The following is a 12,684-nucleotide window of genomic DNA, read 5'->3' as shown; positions in this document are numbered from 1 at the left end:
ATATATTCAGGAGAAAATTCTCCCTAAGTTTTTGTGTCCTTCAGTTTTCAGTGTTAATATGGGGGCAGGAGGAAGGAAATGTACAAAATGTACTTTCAGAACAAGAGCTGACAGGATGGCCCATGTGTAAGTGGCTTGTGAGACATTCTGATTGGTTTGTGAGTACTCCTGTATGCAGAGTAAATTTTTGCTATAGTTGAAGGGATTTTATTTATGGTGATGTTTATCCTGCCTTTTCTCTTGATTCAGGATATGATCAACTGTATTGGTGGAATGAATGTGCTGTTTCCATTGTTGGAGCAGATCAGCTTTCTTGGTGCACAGATGCCTGAGAAGTCTGAAGGAGAAGCTCTGCCTCCAGAACTTGTAACTCCTGTAGAGGGTGACTGGGTGGTGTTTTCATCCCCAAAGGCATCAGGTAAGAAAGTGAAGCTGAAGTGAACTAATTTTTAAGCTTGATTTTACAAGTCCTTTTTTGAATGACAGAAGTCTGTTTATTATGTGTTGAATTTTCCAGAGCATCTATGTAAAGCTGAAAGGCTCTTTCTGTTCCTAGATACCTGACATGGATACTGAATACCAGGAGTTCAGCACTATATAAAAAATAATGTAACATATTTCAATATAGATATATTTAATAGCATTATTTTTCTTTTCATTATTTACTGTTAGGGGTGCCAAGGTATGACATTGTTTTAATTTCTGTTCTGATTATTTTGAGAAATTGTTTGATGTAAAACACACTAATATCAACAGGAGAAGCTTTCCTGCAGCTTGAGTGGTGGGTCACACAGCCACATGGAGACAGCAGCATCAGAACTGCATTATTTAGCCTTTAACCAAACTTATATTTACTTAATAAAATATTCAGGCTCCTACCTCTTCCACACATAGTCACATTTTAGATGAAAATAAAAAGAGACTGAAAGGATGCTTTAAGAATAGATTTTTTAAAAGCTTTGCTAATATTGAGAATTAACTTTGACCTTAACAAAAACCACTGAGAAATCAGAACTTGCAAGGCAGAACACTACTTTTTTTCAAAGATTAAATGGTGGAGAAGAGGTAAAAAAAGTAGATCTTCTGTCTGTCTCTAATTTTTTGCATACCATGGCTAGGAAGTGTCAGTTTGCAACTACAGAGGGAAAATAACTGCAGCATTTGCAAAAGATTGTAACAAAGAAGTGTGTAACCTACAGCCATGGATGAAGCAGCTGAAGTCAGGACTGGGATCACTTTGTTCTGGAGAGGCATGGAATGGCTGTGATTCTGCACAGGAAAAAAATCTAAAGACAGGCTACAGCTGAGGAAGAGGAGTTGAGAAGTTCAGGAAGTAGTGAGGAATATAAACAGTTGATTTTACTTTTCCCCCTCTATTTTTATGCAGTAATCCAATGATAAACCATAAGACTTTTGCTACTGTTGTTCTGTTCTGCAGAAGCACGTCTGGAGAAGAACATAGTTGCGACTTTCATCTTGATGATAAAACACTTTATTCAGGGACATCAAGTTAATCAAGAAAATCTCATTCACTCCCATGGAGTTGCCACCCTAGGAGCCTTGTTACAGAAGGTGAGCAAACTTGAAAAACAATTTAGTAATGAATTTTGTGGATGAGGTCCTGATAATTTTGAAGCATAGCCAGAATGCCGTGGTCTTTAAAGGCCTCCTTAGTAAGAATTTTCTTTCTTGTCTTTCTGAAAGCAGAAAGGTGTGAGAAGTTGGTATTTATCTGCAAAGTGAAATACTGTGTTTCATTTTTTTTCATGTTCTGCTTTTTTTGATATAGCTATTGTGTTGTTTGGTTATTCAAATGAGACTACCTTTGTGTTTTATTGTATTGCTTTAACGGAGCAGACATTGCTGTGGAAGATAAAAAACTTAAACTTTCATTTTTTAAATCAACTTTTATTAGGACATTCAGTACTTTGAGTGCTAACACCTGTTGTTATTTTGCAAGGTGCCAAGCATCTTAATGGATGTGAATGTCCTGATGGCTGTACAGTTGCTGATAGAACAAGTCTCTGTAGAAAAGAACATGCAGCTTTTGCAACAGATGTATCACCACTTGCTTTTTGACTTCAGTATCTGGAACAGTGGTGACTTCCCCTTCAGAATCGGTGAGCTCTTGGCCTCAGGCAACTGTGTAAAGGCACAGGACTCTTCACATGACACAAATCTTTATCTTGGTTCTAAAAGAAGCCTTTATGTTGTAGGACATATACAGTATCTTTCTACAATCATCAAGGACAGTAGAAGGCTCTTCAGAAAGAAGTATGGTGTGCAATTTCTTCTAGACACACTCAGGATTTATTATGGGTATGAGTTTTACTACTTCTGACTCCTCATTTATTTTATGTGGTTCTTGGGTATTTTTGCCATCATTCTAAAATTAATAAATAAAACCACAGGTTGGATTTTGGTGGTTGATTTAGTTTACAAAATTGCATTAATTTTTTTCCCATTTGACTTACTACTTTGGCTTGCCTTGAATTTTTATGCTAAGATTATGTGAAATTTGTCAGTGGCACTAGGAGTGCTTGTAAAAGTAATTAAAACTACAAAATTGTAGGACTTGTGTTCAACAATGCAAATTAAGTCATAGATCATGACCATTATAAAAAGTTTAGCATTTTAAGTTCTTTTAAATGCTTGTAGAATTTGAAGTAGGACTTCTTTAGAAATTTAAAATTTTAACCTTTCAGTGCTGATGATTTATATCTGCTTATGAATATAATTATATGTTTGAGGAAGATTGGCTAGAGACTTGGCTGTTTCCTGTGGGAGGTGGGAACCTGCAATCCTGACCTATACCCAGATCAGTACAAGTCTGCATTTCAGGGCTTTGATAGACTTGCAAAGTCTCATCTGATTATTACTGTTCAGTTGCTTGAGTTCAGTAAAAATTGAACACTTGTGCATGATGCCTGAATAAATGAGAAATTACCAAACTGGCACCATCAAATTGCTATTAATGAGCCATGAAGAGCTTCCTTAGGTTGCCTTTCTGGTCTGTTGGCAAGCAGGACTGGCTGTAAAGATGGTGATTTGGCTCCTGATGACCTGAGGACAATACGGACATCCCTGTACGGACTGATCAAATATTTCCTGAGCAAAGGTGGAACGCATGAAGAAATTCAGAGCATTGTAGGATACATAGCTGCCACCAGTGACGAGGAGCAGGTATGCAACGTGGCATAAATTAGCATTTTAAACTGGACATGTTTTGGTTTTACATCTTGGCATTTAGAAATCTTGCCTTGTGTACTTAAAAGAAGGCTGAACAAAGGAGAAAATTACCACAAGCAAAAGTTAACTGATGTGTGGTTCTCTTAAGTTGTAGGTAAGATAAGGATGTGCCATTAGAAAAGTTACCTTAGTTTACAAAACCAAATTACTTGACCTTCAACTGACCAGGAGTTGTGATCATGTAGTTTCTATTTTGTGGCATCAGCAGCACTTGAACTTGCTTTGTGTCTCCGCTTAATTTGATAAGGTGTTCTGTAGAGAGAAAAAATGTATTAAAAGTTGCTTAAATGCAATAATATTGAGCAACAAAATGTCCATTAACCAGTAAAAGTAAAACTTAAAAAACAAGATTTTCCTAAAACAAAACATGAAATCTAAATGAACTGAGTATTAATTTGGTTGTCTTAATTTTGTAGCTCTGTGGAATTTTGGACATTCTCTTCAGCCTACTTCATTCCAGTCCAACCCCAGACCAGCTTTTTTTATTGCTCTTTGAACCAGGGAATGCTGATATTCTTTATGCCCTGTTACTGCATCAAAGATACTCTGACAGGCTTAGAGAACTTGTGTTCAAGGTAATGAAATGAATGATATGTTCCTAAATTAATCAATTGAACATAAATTTGTGTTTTCCATTGGTCTGGCAGAAGTGTATGTAATTACAAAGATACTAATCATCCAAGTTTGCTTTTTTCTTTTCTCCTATGTTAGCTAGATGGCATTGTCACAAAGAAATTAGTGTTCTCTTAAAATAAAGTGTTGGGATCTTTAAAAAAAACTATCCATGTTGTTTGAGTTAGTTTATCAAATAAACTTTAAAATCTGTGGACCAGCATGTTGTATCATACACAAGTTTGAGAGATATGGATGCTTTTTTGTGCTCAATTTGCATTTGTGTCTACTTTTCCTTACAGATCGTGGAAGAGATGCTGAAATGTACCAAAGTTTATGAGCGGAGCAAGCACCGGATGAGGCTCAGAGAAGTGGGGTACTCTGGGCTGGGACTCCTTCTGAATGAATCACCAGTTACTGTTTCTCTTATTAAAAACCTTCTTAACCAAGTTCTGTATGCAGGTAATTGGCAAGTGCGATATCTGATGTTAGTACTCTTCTGCTTGGTTTTTGTTGAGGAAAGCCAGAGGTGTTACTTGTAGAGCTGTTCTGTTCAAAGCTCCCATTAGTCTCAGCTAACATTTTCTTAATTCCCTGAAGTTTGTTCATTTTACTATCCCTGGATGCAGTCATAACTTCCAAGGCAATTTTAAAATATTTATCTGTTACATTCTCTTGTGTGATATTGCTTATGGTGGCTTTTTCTTTCCTTCCTACAGATCCTGCTGTGAATTATAAAGATCTCCTAGCTGTTGTGTATCTGGCTCATAGATCAGATATAAACATGAGAGTGATTATCTGTAGAAAGGTTAGTTGTCTTCTTTAGAACTGGAATACTGTCCTTCAAGCCTATAAACTGTACAGTGTGATAACTAAATTACTTCTTTAAAACACAGTGGCAGTATTTGTTGTTACTGTTTTCTTTAGCAATGATTTATTTTAAAAATTAGACCCATCTGTCACTTACTGTTGAATTTTGTGTACTCAAGAACTTTAAAAAGCCAAAAGAAAAAGTGAAGCCTCTATCATGATTCTCAAATAGCTTGTATTTTCTACAGGTTTGAGATATTAGGCTCCTTGAATTACTGAGTTTTCTCAAAGCTTCTATCACTGGAATTAGTACTGAATGGTAGCTGTGAGATACCAGATAGTCTATTAAGGTTTCCCAACATGAAGACGTGAAACTGTAGTGTATACTATCAGTAAGCTATTAATATTGTAATTTTATTAATTTTATCTGTTTAATAGTTTCTAATCAAGCATATTTTCTATTTGAGATTTTTTTTATGCTGTGGGTAAATGGGATTATTTATTGGGATAACTGGATTTTGGAAGAATGGTTGCAGAAGAGTTGCTGAAGTATGGTGACTTACCAATATAGTTTGATAGCTTCTTTTCTCCCCTACTCCTAAGAATTTTTTACTTTTTACTGCTTTTTTCTCAAATATATGTTTTTTTATGAGGAAAAGTTACTTTGTGGCTGGTTTGCTTATTATTAGCCAATTATGCTCTTTATATGAGGTTCTAAGAAAAGTAAAGAAGTTGTAAGATTGTAAAATGTTTAATTGAAAAGCCAGATGGATGCAGTTACAAGCTAAAATTGATCTGTAGATATGGGATATCTTTTATTCCTTAGATTTTGCACCTTTTACATTCTCAATTGGATGCAGCACAACAGATTTCTCAGCAGCTGGGCTGGCAGGACACTTTGGTTAGACTGTTCCTGAAAGAAAACTCAGAGGTCCGGATTGGCTTTAAGGAGAACAGGACTGATTCCTCCAGGGAAGAGGATAAAAAGCCTCCTACTGAAGAGCTTCAGAAACATCAAGCTGATAAGACGGAGAGAGAGAAAGCTGGCAGCTTTGCATCAGTTGATGGTCTCTTTGATCAGTGGAGTTTAGAAGACAACAAATCCCTGGAGGTCCCTGCCCGTTTCTCTGTTATGCCGCTGGAAGATGCATCCGCAGCAGAGATGTCTTTTGGTTCGGAGGGCCGAGAAGAGCTGTGGCACAGTAATCCTTCACATTTGAGTTTGGATTTGTCCAGTGTTGACTCTTATGAACTGGCTGATGTTGGGAATCAGATGACAGACAGCCAGCCCAGCACTCCCTCACCCACAGAGAGCACAAAGCCCTTCTCTGGGCAGCCTGACAAAGAGCTGGGTGTTACGAATGACGTGGGCTTCACTGCTGAGCTTTCTCTCTTTGAAAATCAAGGAGTGAGTAACTATGGGACTGGTTTCTCCAACTGTTGGAAATTTCATTTTGTTCTTTCAATCTCACTAATGAATGATATATTTTATTTGTCCCTCCTATCATCCAACCAGAAAGTGAACAAAATGGCTCTTTTATAGTGAATAGGGGTACTTCCTTTGGTAATGTATCTTCTTTTTTGATTGTCCACTTGGGGTAGCTTTGGTGTTAAAAAAAAAAAAAAACAACAAAAAAACCAAATAAATAAGGCCAACCTCCCAACCACAAGAAACCACAAAAAATCCCTGCAAACTCTTCTCCCTCTATATTTAAACATCCTTTATCATGGAGGTAGAGGAGGTATGGAGCAGACTTGCTGTGAAAAAATCAAGGGTGGCTAAAAGGCAGCTTCTTTTACATCATACAAGCAAGCTACAGTCCTTGTGTTTTCATGAGCTTTTCAACTGAACTTTAGAGTCCAGTTGAAGACTGCAGAGTTTCAGATGTTGAAACATGAAAGCATAAGGGCTGTGATGAATAAGAAATGTTTTCAAGGTTTTCTATACTAGAAGGGCTTTAAATATTTCACTTCTTTTGTAGGGGAGTGATAATGAACTCATACAGTTACTCACAGACATCCTACTCTGTATAATGTGGAAAGGTATTGAAAAATCTGATGATGATGCTTGGATTGAGAGGGGACAGGTGTTCTCTGCTCTCACCAAACTGGGGATGTCTAACGAGTTGCTGCGGCCTTCTGATGAAATAAAACTCAAGTGAGTGTACAGTTCATCCCTTCTGAGGATAAACAGAAGTGAGGGACATGAATGAAGCTGGGAAGGGGTGGGTGGTTCCCAACAAGATGTACTTTTCTCTGCTGTCTCTTCACATACTGTCAGAAATATATTCCTGTACCTGTTTAGGAGGTGTATCTTGAGGCCAGAAGGTTTTAAAACTATCACTGTTTTCATGAGTCTCTCAATCGCTTTTATCTCATTGGCTTATCAAGAAGATGGCAGTTATGTAACTGCAGACTAAGAGATTCAACTAAATACTTAATTGGATTTTTTTAAAGCCATTTACACTCAGAACAAGTAATACTTACTTTGGGATTTTGTTTTCCATGCAGCTTGCTGGAGAAGATGTTAGAATGGTCAGTCACTGATAACAGAGATTCAAAAGCTCTCCCTACACATGCTGAAAATGCCTTCAAGCTCTTGCTAATTGTACAAGGTTTCCTGCAGGCAGAAGGACTAATTAATTCAAATTTATGGACAGAAAAGGTACAGTAACTGCATAATGGAAGTACTGTATATGGGCTGAAATGGTAACAAGAAAGTTGTTGGTTTGGATACTTTCACCCTTCTGGTCATATCAAATCACAGATATTACAGAGTAAGGATTTATAGTAGAATGGATTAGAGTGCCCCTTCATGAATAAAAAATGTGAATATTTACCACAGGGAATATAGTAAATTTTGCAAATTAAGTAGACATGTAAGTAGTACTCTTTACTGAGAATCCAGGTTTCTTCAGACTGGAGAAATATTTAGAAAATGTAAAAGCTAATGAAACAGCAGCAGTTGTAGCCTAAGCAGCTGTTTGTCAGCATTTATGACTCTCTGAGCACCTGAAGGAAAGACCAGCTAAAACTCTGCTCTTGCTTGCAAGTTGGGAAATGTCACTTCTGGGTTTTGACCCATATTGGAGTTTCAACAGATATAATTTATCTCAACAATTATGTTATCTCTGGCACTGGTCATGCTTCCTTCACAGTCTGAGTTGCCATTGCTTTTCAGTTTTTCTAAGCAAAAAAAGAGAGAGATTATATGGAAACCATCATTATTTCTCCTTAAAAATCCTTAAAAATACTTTGTAAGACTACTTTCTTTAAGAAAAAAGTTTAATGTCAAGAGTCATTAACACAGTAATTCCTATGCTGTGTTAGAGAGTATGTCAAGGTGTATTAGTTTTAAACAAACACATCTGGATAGTGAAATGTGCCATTTGCCTTGGGAATACCCACCTTTCCCAAGGCTTGTGTCACTTTTGCTATCTAAATACAGACAGAAAGAAGTGCCTCCTATAGTGGAGTCTTTTTAAATTTTCTAAGGATATGGCATTTACTGGAGTTAATTTATAGGAAAAGCAATAAGCATATATATACTCTCTCTCCTGTACACACACACACACACACATATGTGTGTGTGTATATATATATATATATATATATGCATTTTAATTAAGGGAAATACTTGACTTAATGTACTGGGCTGGGTAGATTTTTGTTGTCAGGAATTTCTTTAAATTACTGGTTTAACTGCAGTGTTCTTGGATGATTTTCTGGGTTTGGTTAAGTTACAAATGTGAACACAGCCTCTTCTTCAGTTCTTTGAAATTATTGTGTCTCCAGCTAGAGCAGTTATTGTTACTTTTATTATATTATTACTATATAATTATTATTATTATTGTTATTTTATTTTATTTATTTTAATGTTATGCTTATTTTCTGTTTCTGTAATAGCTCTTGGAAGAACTAGTGACTCTCATGGATAGTCTGTCAGTCTGGTACTCTGCTGGCCTAGAAGCAATTAGGCTTTCACAGGTGCAAGTCCAGCTGCTCCTTGGATTTATTGCACAAGACAACTTACAGGTTTGTTGCAGATTCTTGCAAGTGGTACTTGAGTTTTAAGGGCACATTTGATGTAACTGTTGTGGTTTTTGGGAGAGCTGCTCATACCAGTGAGCAGACCTGTGGCAGTCCCTCATCCTTCTGTTGGGAAGATGTTTTATTGGCTCTTAGCTTTTGCAGGTTTACTCTACAGTCCTGTCAGTGTGCACCTGTGGAGCACAAGAGGTAGAGGGCTTCTGTTTGAGGATGGGAATATGCAGGCAGGAGTGGCAGGAAAAAGATGGGTGCACAAGGAGGATCACATTGATTTTTTGCTGTTCGTTTTTGTAGGTCTGTGCTATGGCAGCAGCCAAACTAAACACCCTCCTTCAGACCAAAGTAATTGAGAGCCAGCCTGAAGCATGCTACCTCCTGGGGAAGTTGGAAGGCATTTTGAGTAGGTCAATTGAAGAAAAGACAGAAACTTACTCATTTTTGATTCCACTTGTTCGGACATTGGTATCCAAGGTTTATGAACTTCTCTTTATGAATCTGCACCTTCCTTCATTGCCTCCTACCAATGGCAGCCCATCTTTCTTTGAGGACTTTCAAGAATATTGCAGATCTGATGAGTGGCAAGTTTATATTGACAAATATGTAAGTAGGAAATTGTTTTTATTTCGTTTCCTCCCTCTTTTCAGCCATGAAAGCAGAGGAACCCATTCAGAAATCACATGGTACTTTTTATTTTGTTTTGATGGAACCAGATTATTCCAAATATGAAGCAATATGAAGAGAATTCATTCAGACATGATAATGAGCAAATGGCACTTTATTGGAAAGATTGTTATGAAGCATTTATGGTGAACATGCACAAGCGAGACCGGGAAAGAGGAGAAAGTAAGCTTAAATTTCAGGTAAGGTTTTCAGTGAGTGCAAGGTTCTCTTAAAAGAGCTCTCTTGAGAATTGCCTTCTAAAAGATGGAGAAAGTTCATTTCAGTTCAAGTAACTGTAAACAGGTTAATTTAATTAAGATTTTATGGGCAGTGGACTATATTCACTTCTAGGATATGGTTTCTATTTCTGCTCTATTAAGAGTCTTATGTCCAAAGTGATGTCAGTACAGTAGGCCTTCCTTTTCATCAGCAAGATAGAAGTATGCTCATCCATAAGCTGCATCCTCTTTGATTTGTGTTTTGAATTATTAAAACCTGATTTCCATTATGAGCTGTTTGTTTGGGTTTTTTTTTAAACCCTATTTTAATACAATTAAAGCATTTACAACAGTGAACGGTTCTTACTTAATGTGTGGAAAAATTGCTTCCAAACTGACCTTTCTATATAAGATCCAGACTGAGTTTTAGCATTAGAGCTAGCTGGTAATTACAGGCAATACCATAGTAAAGTTACATGTCTCTTTGCTTTCTTAATAATAAAACTTGTAGGTCTATTTTATTCAAATGGCTAAAGGAAAAATACAATGAGAGTCACATTCAAGTATACCAGAATTTAAGAAAAATCCTACTTATTATAGTAGGATTTCTAATACTGACTGCTTTTCTGATGATGAAAAATTGCTTTAGTGTGGATTCAGCATTGATAATGCTTTCTTCACATCTTTAAATCAAAGTCTGTCACTATTTCTTCTAGGTCTAAGCTTTTTAAAATTTCTCTCCTAAGTATTACCTTAAAATTTCAGAATGTTTTATCACTAAACCTTTTCCGTTACTTCTTGTTTTCTGAGAATTCTTAGAAAGCTGTTTTCCAAGGTCAGAGTTAACTCAGTGCTGGATCTGTTTGCACTGGTGTTTCAGGAGCACTTTGTGGAGCCGTTCAGCAGGAAGGCTCGGCAGGAGAACCTGCGGTACAACAGCATGCTCAAACAGCTGAGCAGCCAGCACACGGCCACGCTGCGGCAGTGGAGAGCAGCCCAGCTGTACTTGTTCTCTGAGCGTGGACCTTGGGCTGAAAGGTGAGACTGGACTTCCTAAACTGGCTATCATGCTTAAAAGGAATTTGCTCACTGTTTCATGTGGTTAAAACCAGGTCAGATTGACTGCAATAACCGTGCTTGAGATGTACAGTCTTGAGTGACAGGACAAGGGGAAATGCCTCAAGTCATGCCAGGGAATGTTCTTATTAGAAAGTAATTTTGGGGTGATTGTGGTGATGGTAGTTTGTCAGTTGGACTTAATGTTCTTGAGCATCTCTTCCAACCTTGCTAATTCTGTGAAAATAAATACTGTTTACAAAATAAAGAGTGATGGTCAGAGCTGCAATGTGAAACAAAAGCAATAACTACATTTTAATCTTTTATTTTTTACAATGTACAACTGGATGATCAGTATTTTTCTAAATATGCATTCTTTTGTAATCAGTTCTTTCCTGTAGGTCTTTATTCAGATTGTTTTTATGAATATTCTCATTTTCCTAGGAAACAGCGTCCTGTTCACTGGAAACTTTCAAATGTGGAAAATTTTTCACGTATGAGACTAAAACTAGTGCAGAATTACAACTTCAACTCTCATCAGGATGCTAGTGACCTGAGAGATAATTTAGGTAAAGTTGTATTTGCTATCTCACGTGAGTTCTTACCAAAGAAAGATACCCACTTTCCTCTTTGTGTTTAATAAGCAGTATGTGCTTATATACTTAAATCTTGATTTTTCTTTATTTCATCTGTAGTAAAATCTATATTATGAGAGTGGTTCTTTGACCTTAAACAACATTTTCCTACTGAGTAGAATTCTTTTGCCCTGGCTCATTGAAATGTGGGGGTTTTTTGCACAATAAATAAAAGTCAACTCCTTTGTTTTAAAATAAGTCATACAACTTTCTTGTATGAGATTATTTCTTCAAGAAAGAAGCAAAGAGATCACAGTAAGCAGTGTTGTGTTCAAAGCCTTTTAGAATTTGTGGCTAAAATGTGTAGAAAGGAAGTGCTTTGTTTCAGAAGTGTGCCAAACAGTTGAGTTAGAGGTGTAACTGTTAAGTTTGGTGTATTGTATATCAAGGCTAAAGCAAAAAAAAAACCCCACAAAACACTCTTGCAAACCCACATAACCAAAAAGCAAATGCAGTGCATTTCTATTAAATCTGCATGCTTTAGCACTGTCTGAAAAAACATTGCAAAATATTTTGTTGTGTCTACATCAGAATTCAAGTTAAATTTTTGTTGTCATAATTTTCAGTGTAGCTCAAGAACTGTTTGTAGTGTTCTGCTTAACCACAAAAATATATAAGAAACCTGCTTGCTTCTTACTTGGTTAAAACCAAAATTCAACTGTAGAAGACAGGTTTAGTAGGTTAGATTTCCAAAAGCATTGTAGCAGAAAAAGCTATGAGCTATTATGTCTATTTATACTAGGTGTGCACCAGACACAGCCCTCTAGTGAGTCTCTGCTTCTGGAGGTGGTGAAGCAGGTGAAAGTGAGTGACTTGGAAGATGATGTTCTGGAATTACCAGAAGAAGACACAGCAGCCAGTTCCAATTTGTAAGTAGAACAGGATAAACAATTGCGATTTGTTTCTGTGCTAGGGATAAGGAGCAAGAAACAACTTTGGGAGTTGAATAGCGTCCAAAGTTTCCCTCTTTCTTTGTCTGGCCTTAACAATTCAATATAGGGCAGTTTTGATCAGCAAAGTTACTGTTGGATTTATCATTGTCACCACTGAGACAAGAAAAGTCCCAGGGAAAAGAAGGCAGAGCAGATGTTTATGAGAATCCATTAGTGATTCACTGCTCACAGGTGGGCTGAAGCTACAGAATTGTTAATGCTTCTCTACTGTGTATATTGACCATAATTCTCAGGAGGCAATATGCTGTGGACCAGACTGGAACTGCCTCTTGTCCATAGTTGCCATGGTCATTCACTCCACTGTCAGCTGCATAGCATGAAAATTTGTGTGGTTGGCATTTAAGTGCTGGAGTGCCTTGTGTTTAAGAGCATTCCACAGGGAAGGCCTGCTGTGCTTCCTTCATGTCACTTGTGTGACTGCAACCAAAAAAAAGGCCAGGA

The 12,684-nt window shown here is 37.0% G+C and overlaps 1 protein-coding gene across 5 annotated transcripts in view; it reads left to right on the top strand.

Annotated features, from left to right (window-relative positions):
* NBEAL1 (neurobeachin like 1) overlaps positions 1-12,684 on the top strand; it is an 80,153-nt gene that overhangs the window by 42,036 nt on the left and 25,433 nt on the right. For all 5 annotated transcript variants that reach the window (XR_004060895.1, XM_030952899.1, XM_030952897.1 and 2 more), the window contains 17 exons: positions 250-418; positions 1,439-1,572; positions 1,961-2,120; positions 2,217-2,319; positions 3,027-3,183; positions 3,666-3,824; positions 4,164-4,323; positions 4,581-4,669; positions 5,498-6,079; positions 6,654-6,829; positions 7,183-7,336; positions 8,578-8,706; positions 9,016-9,321; positions 9,432-9,581; positions 10,480-10,637; positions 11,100-11,224; positions 12,033-12,159. Coding sequence is in view for 4 of the 5 variants with exons in the window: in XM_030952899.1 (XP_030808759.1) it covers positions 250-418; positions 1,439-1,572; positions 1,961-2,120; positions 2,217-2,319; positions 3,027-3,183; positions 3,666-3,824; positions 4,164-4,323; positions 4,581-4,669; positions 5,498-6,079; positions 6,654-6,829; positions 7,183-7,336; positions 8,578-8,706; positions 9,016-9,321; positions 9,432-9,581; positions 10,480-10,637; positions 11,100-11,224; positions 12,033-12,159 (3,038 nt within the window). In the remaining variant the exon portion in view is untranslated. The remainder of the gene's footprint in view (positions 1-249; positions 419-1,438; positions 1,573-1,960; positions 2,121-2,216; positions 2,320-3,026; positions 3,184-3,665; positions 3,825-4,163; positions 4,324-4,580; positions 4,670-5,497; positions 6,080-6,653; positions 6,830-7,182; positions 7,337-8,577; positions 8,707-9,015; positions 9,322-9,431; positions 9,582-10,479; positions 10,638-11,099; positions 11,225-12,032; positions 12,160-12,684) is intronic.

The sequence above is a fragment of the Camarhynchus parvulus genome, chromosome 7 (genome assembly GCF_901933205.1).
Source record: "Camarhynchus parvulus chromosome 7, STF_HiC, whole genome shotgun sequence".
Taxonomy (NCBI): Eukaryota; Metazoa; Chordata; class Aves; order Passeriformes; family Thraupidae; genus Camarhynchus; species Camarhynchus parvulus.
Note: the sequence above shows the minus strand (reverse complement) of the source record. Positions and strands in the feature narration are given on the sequence as shown.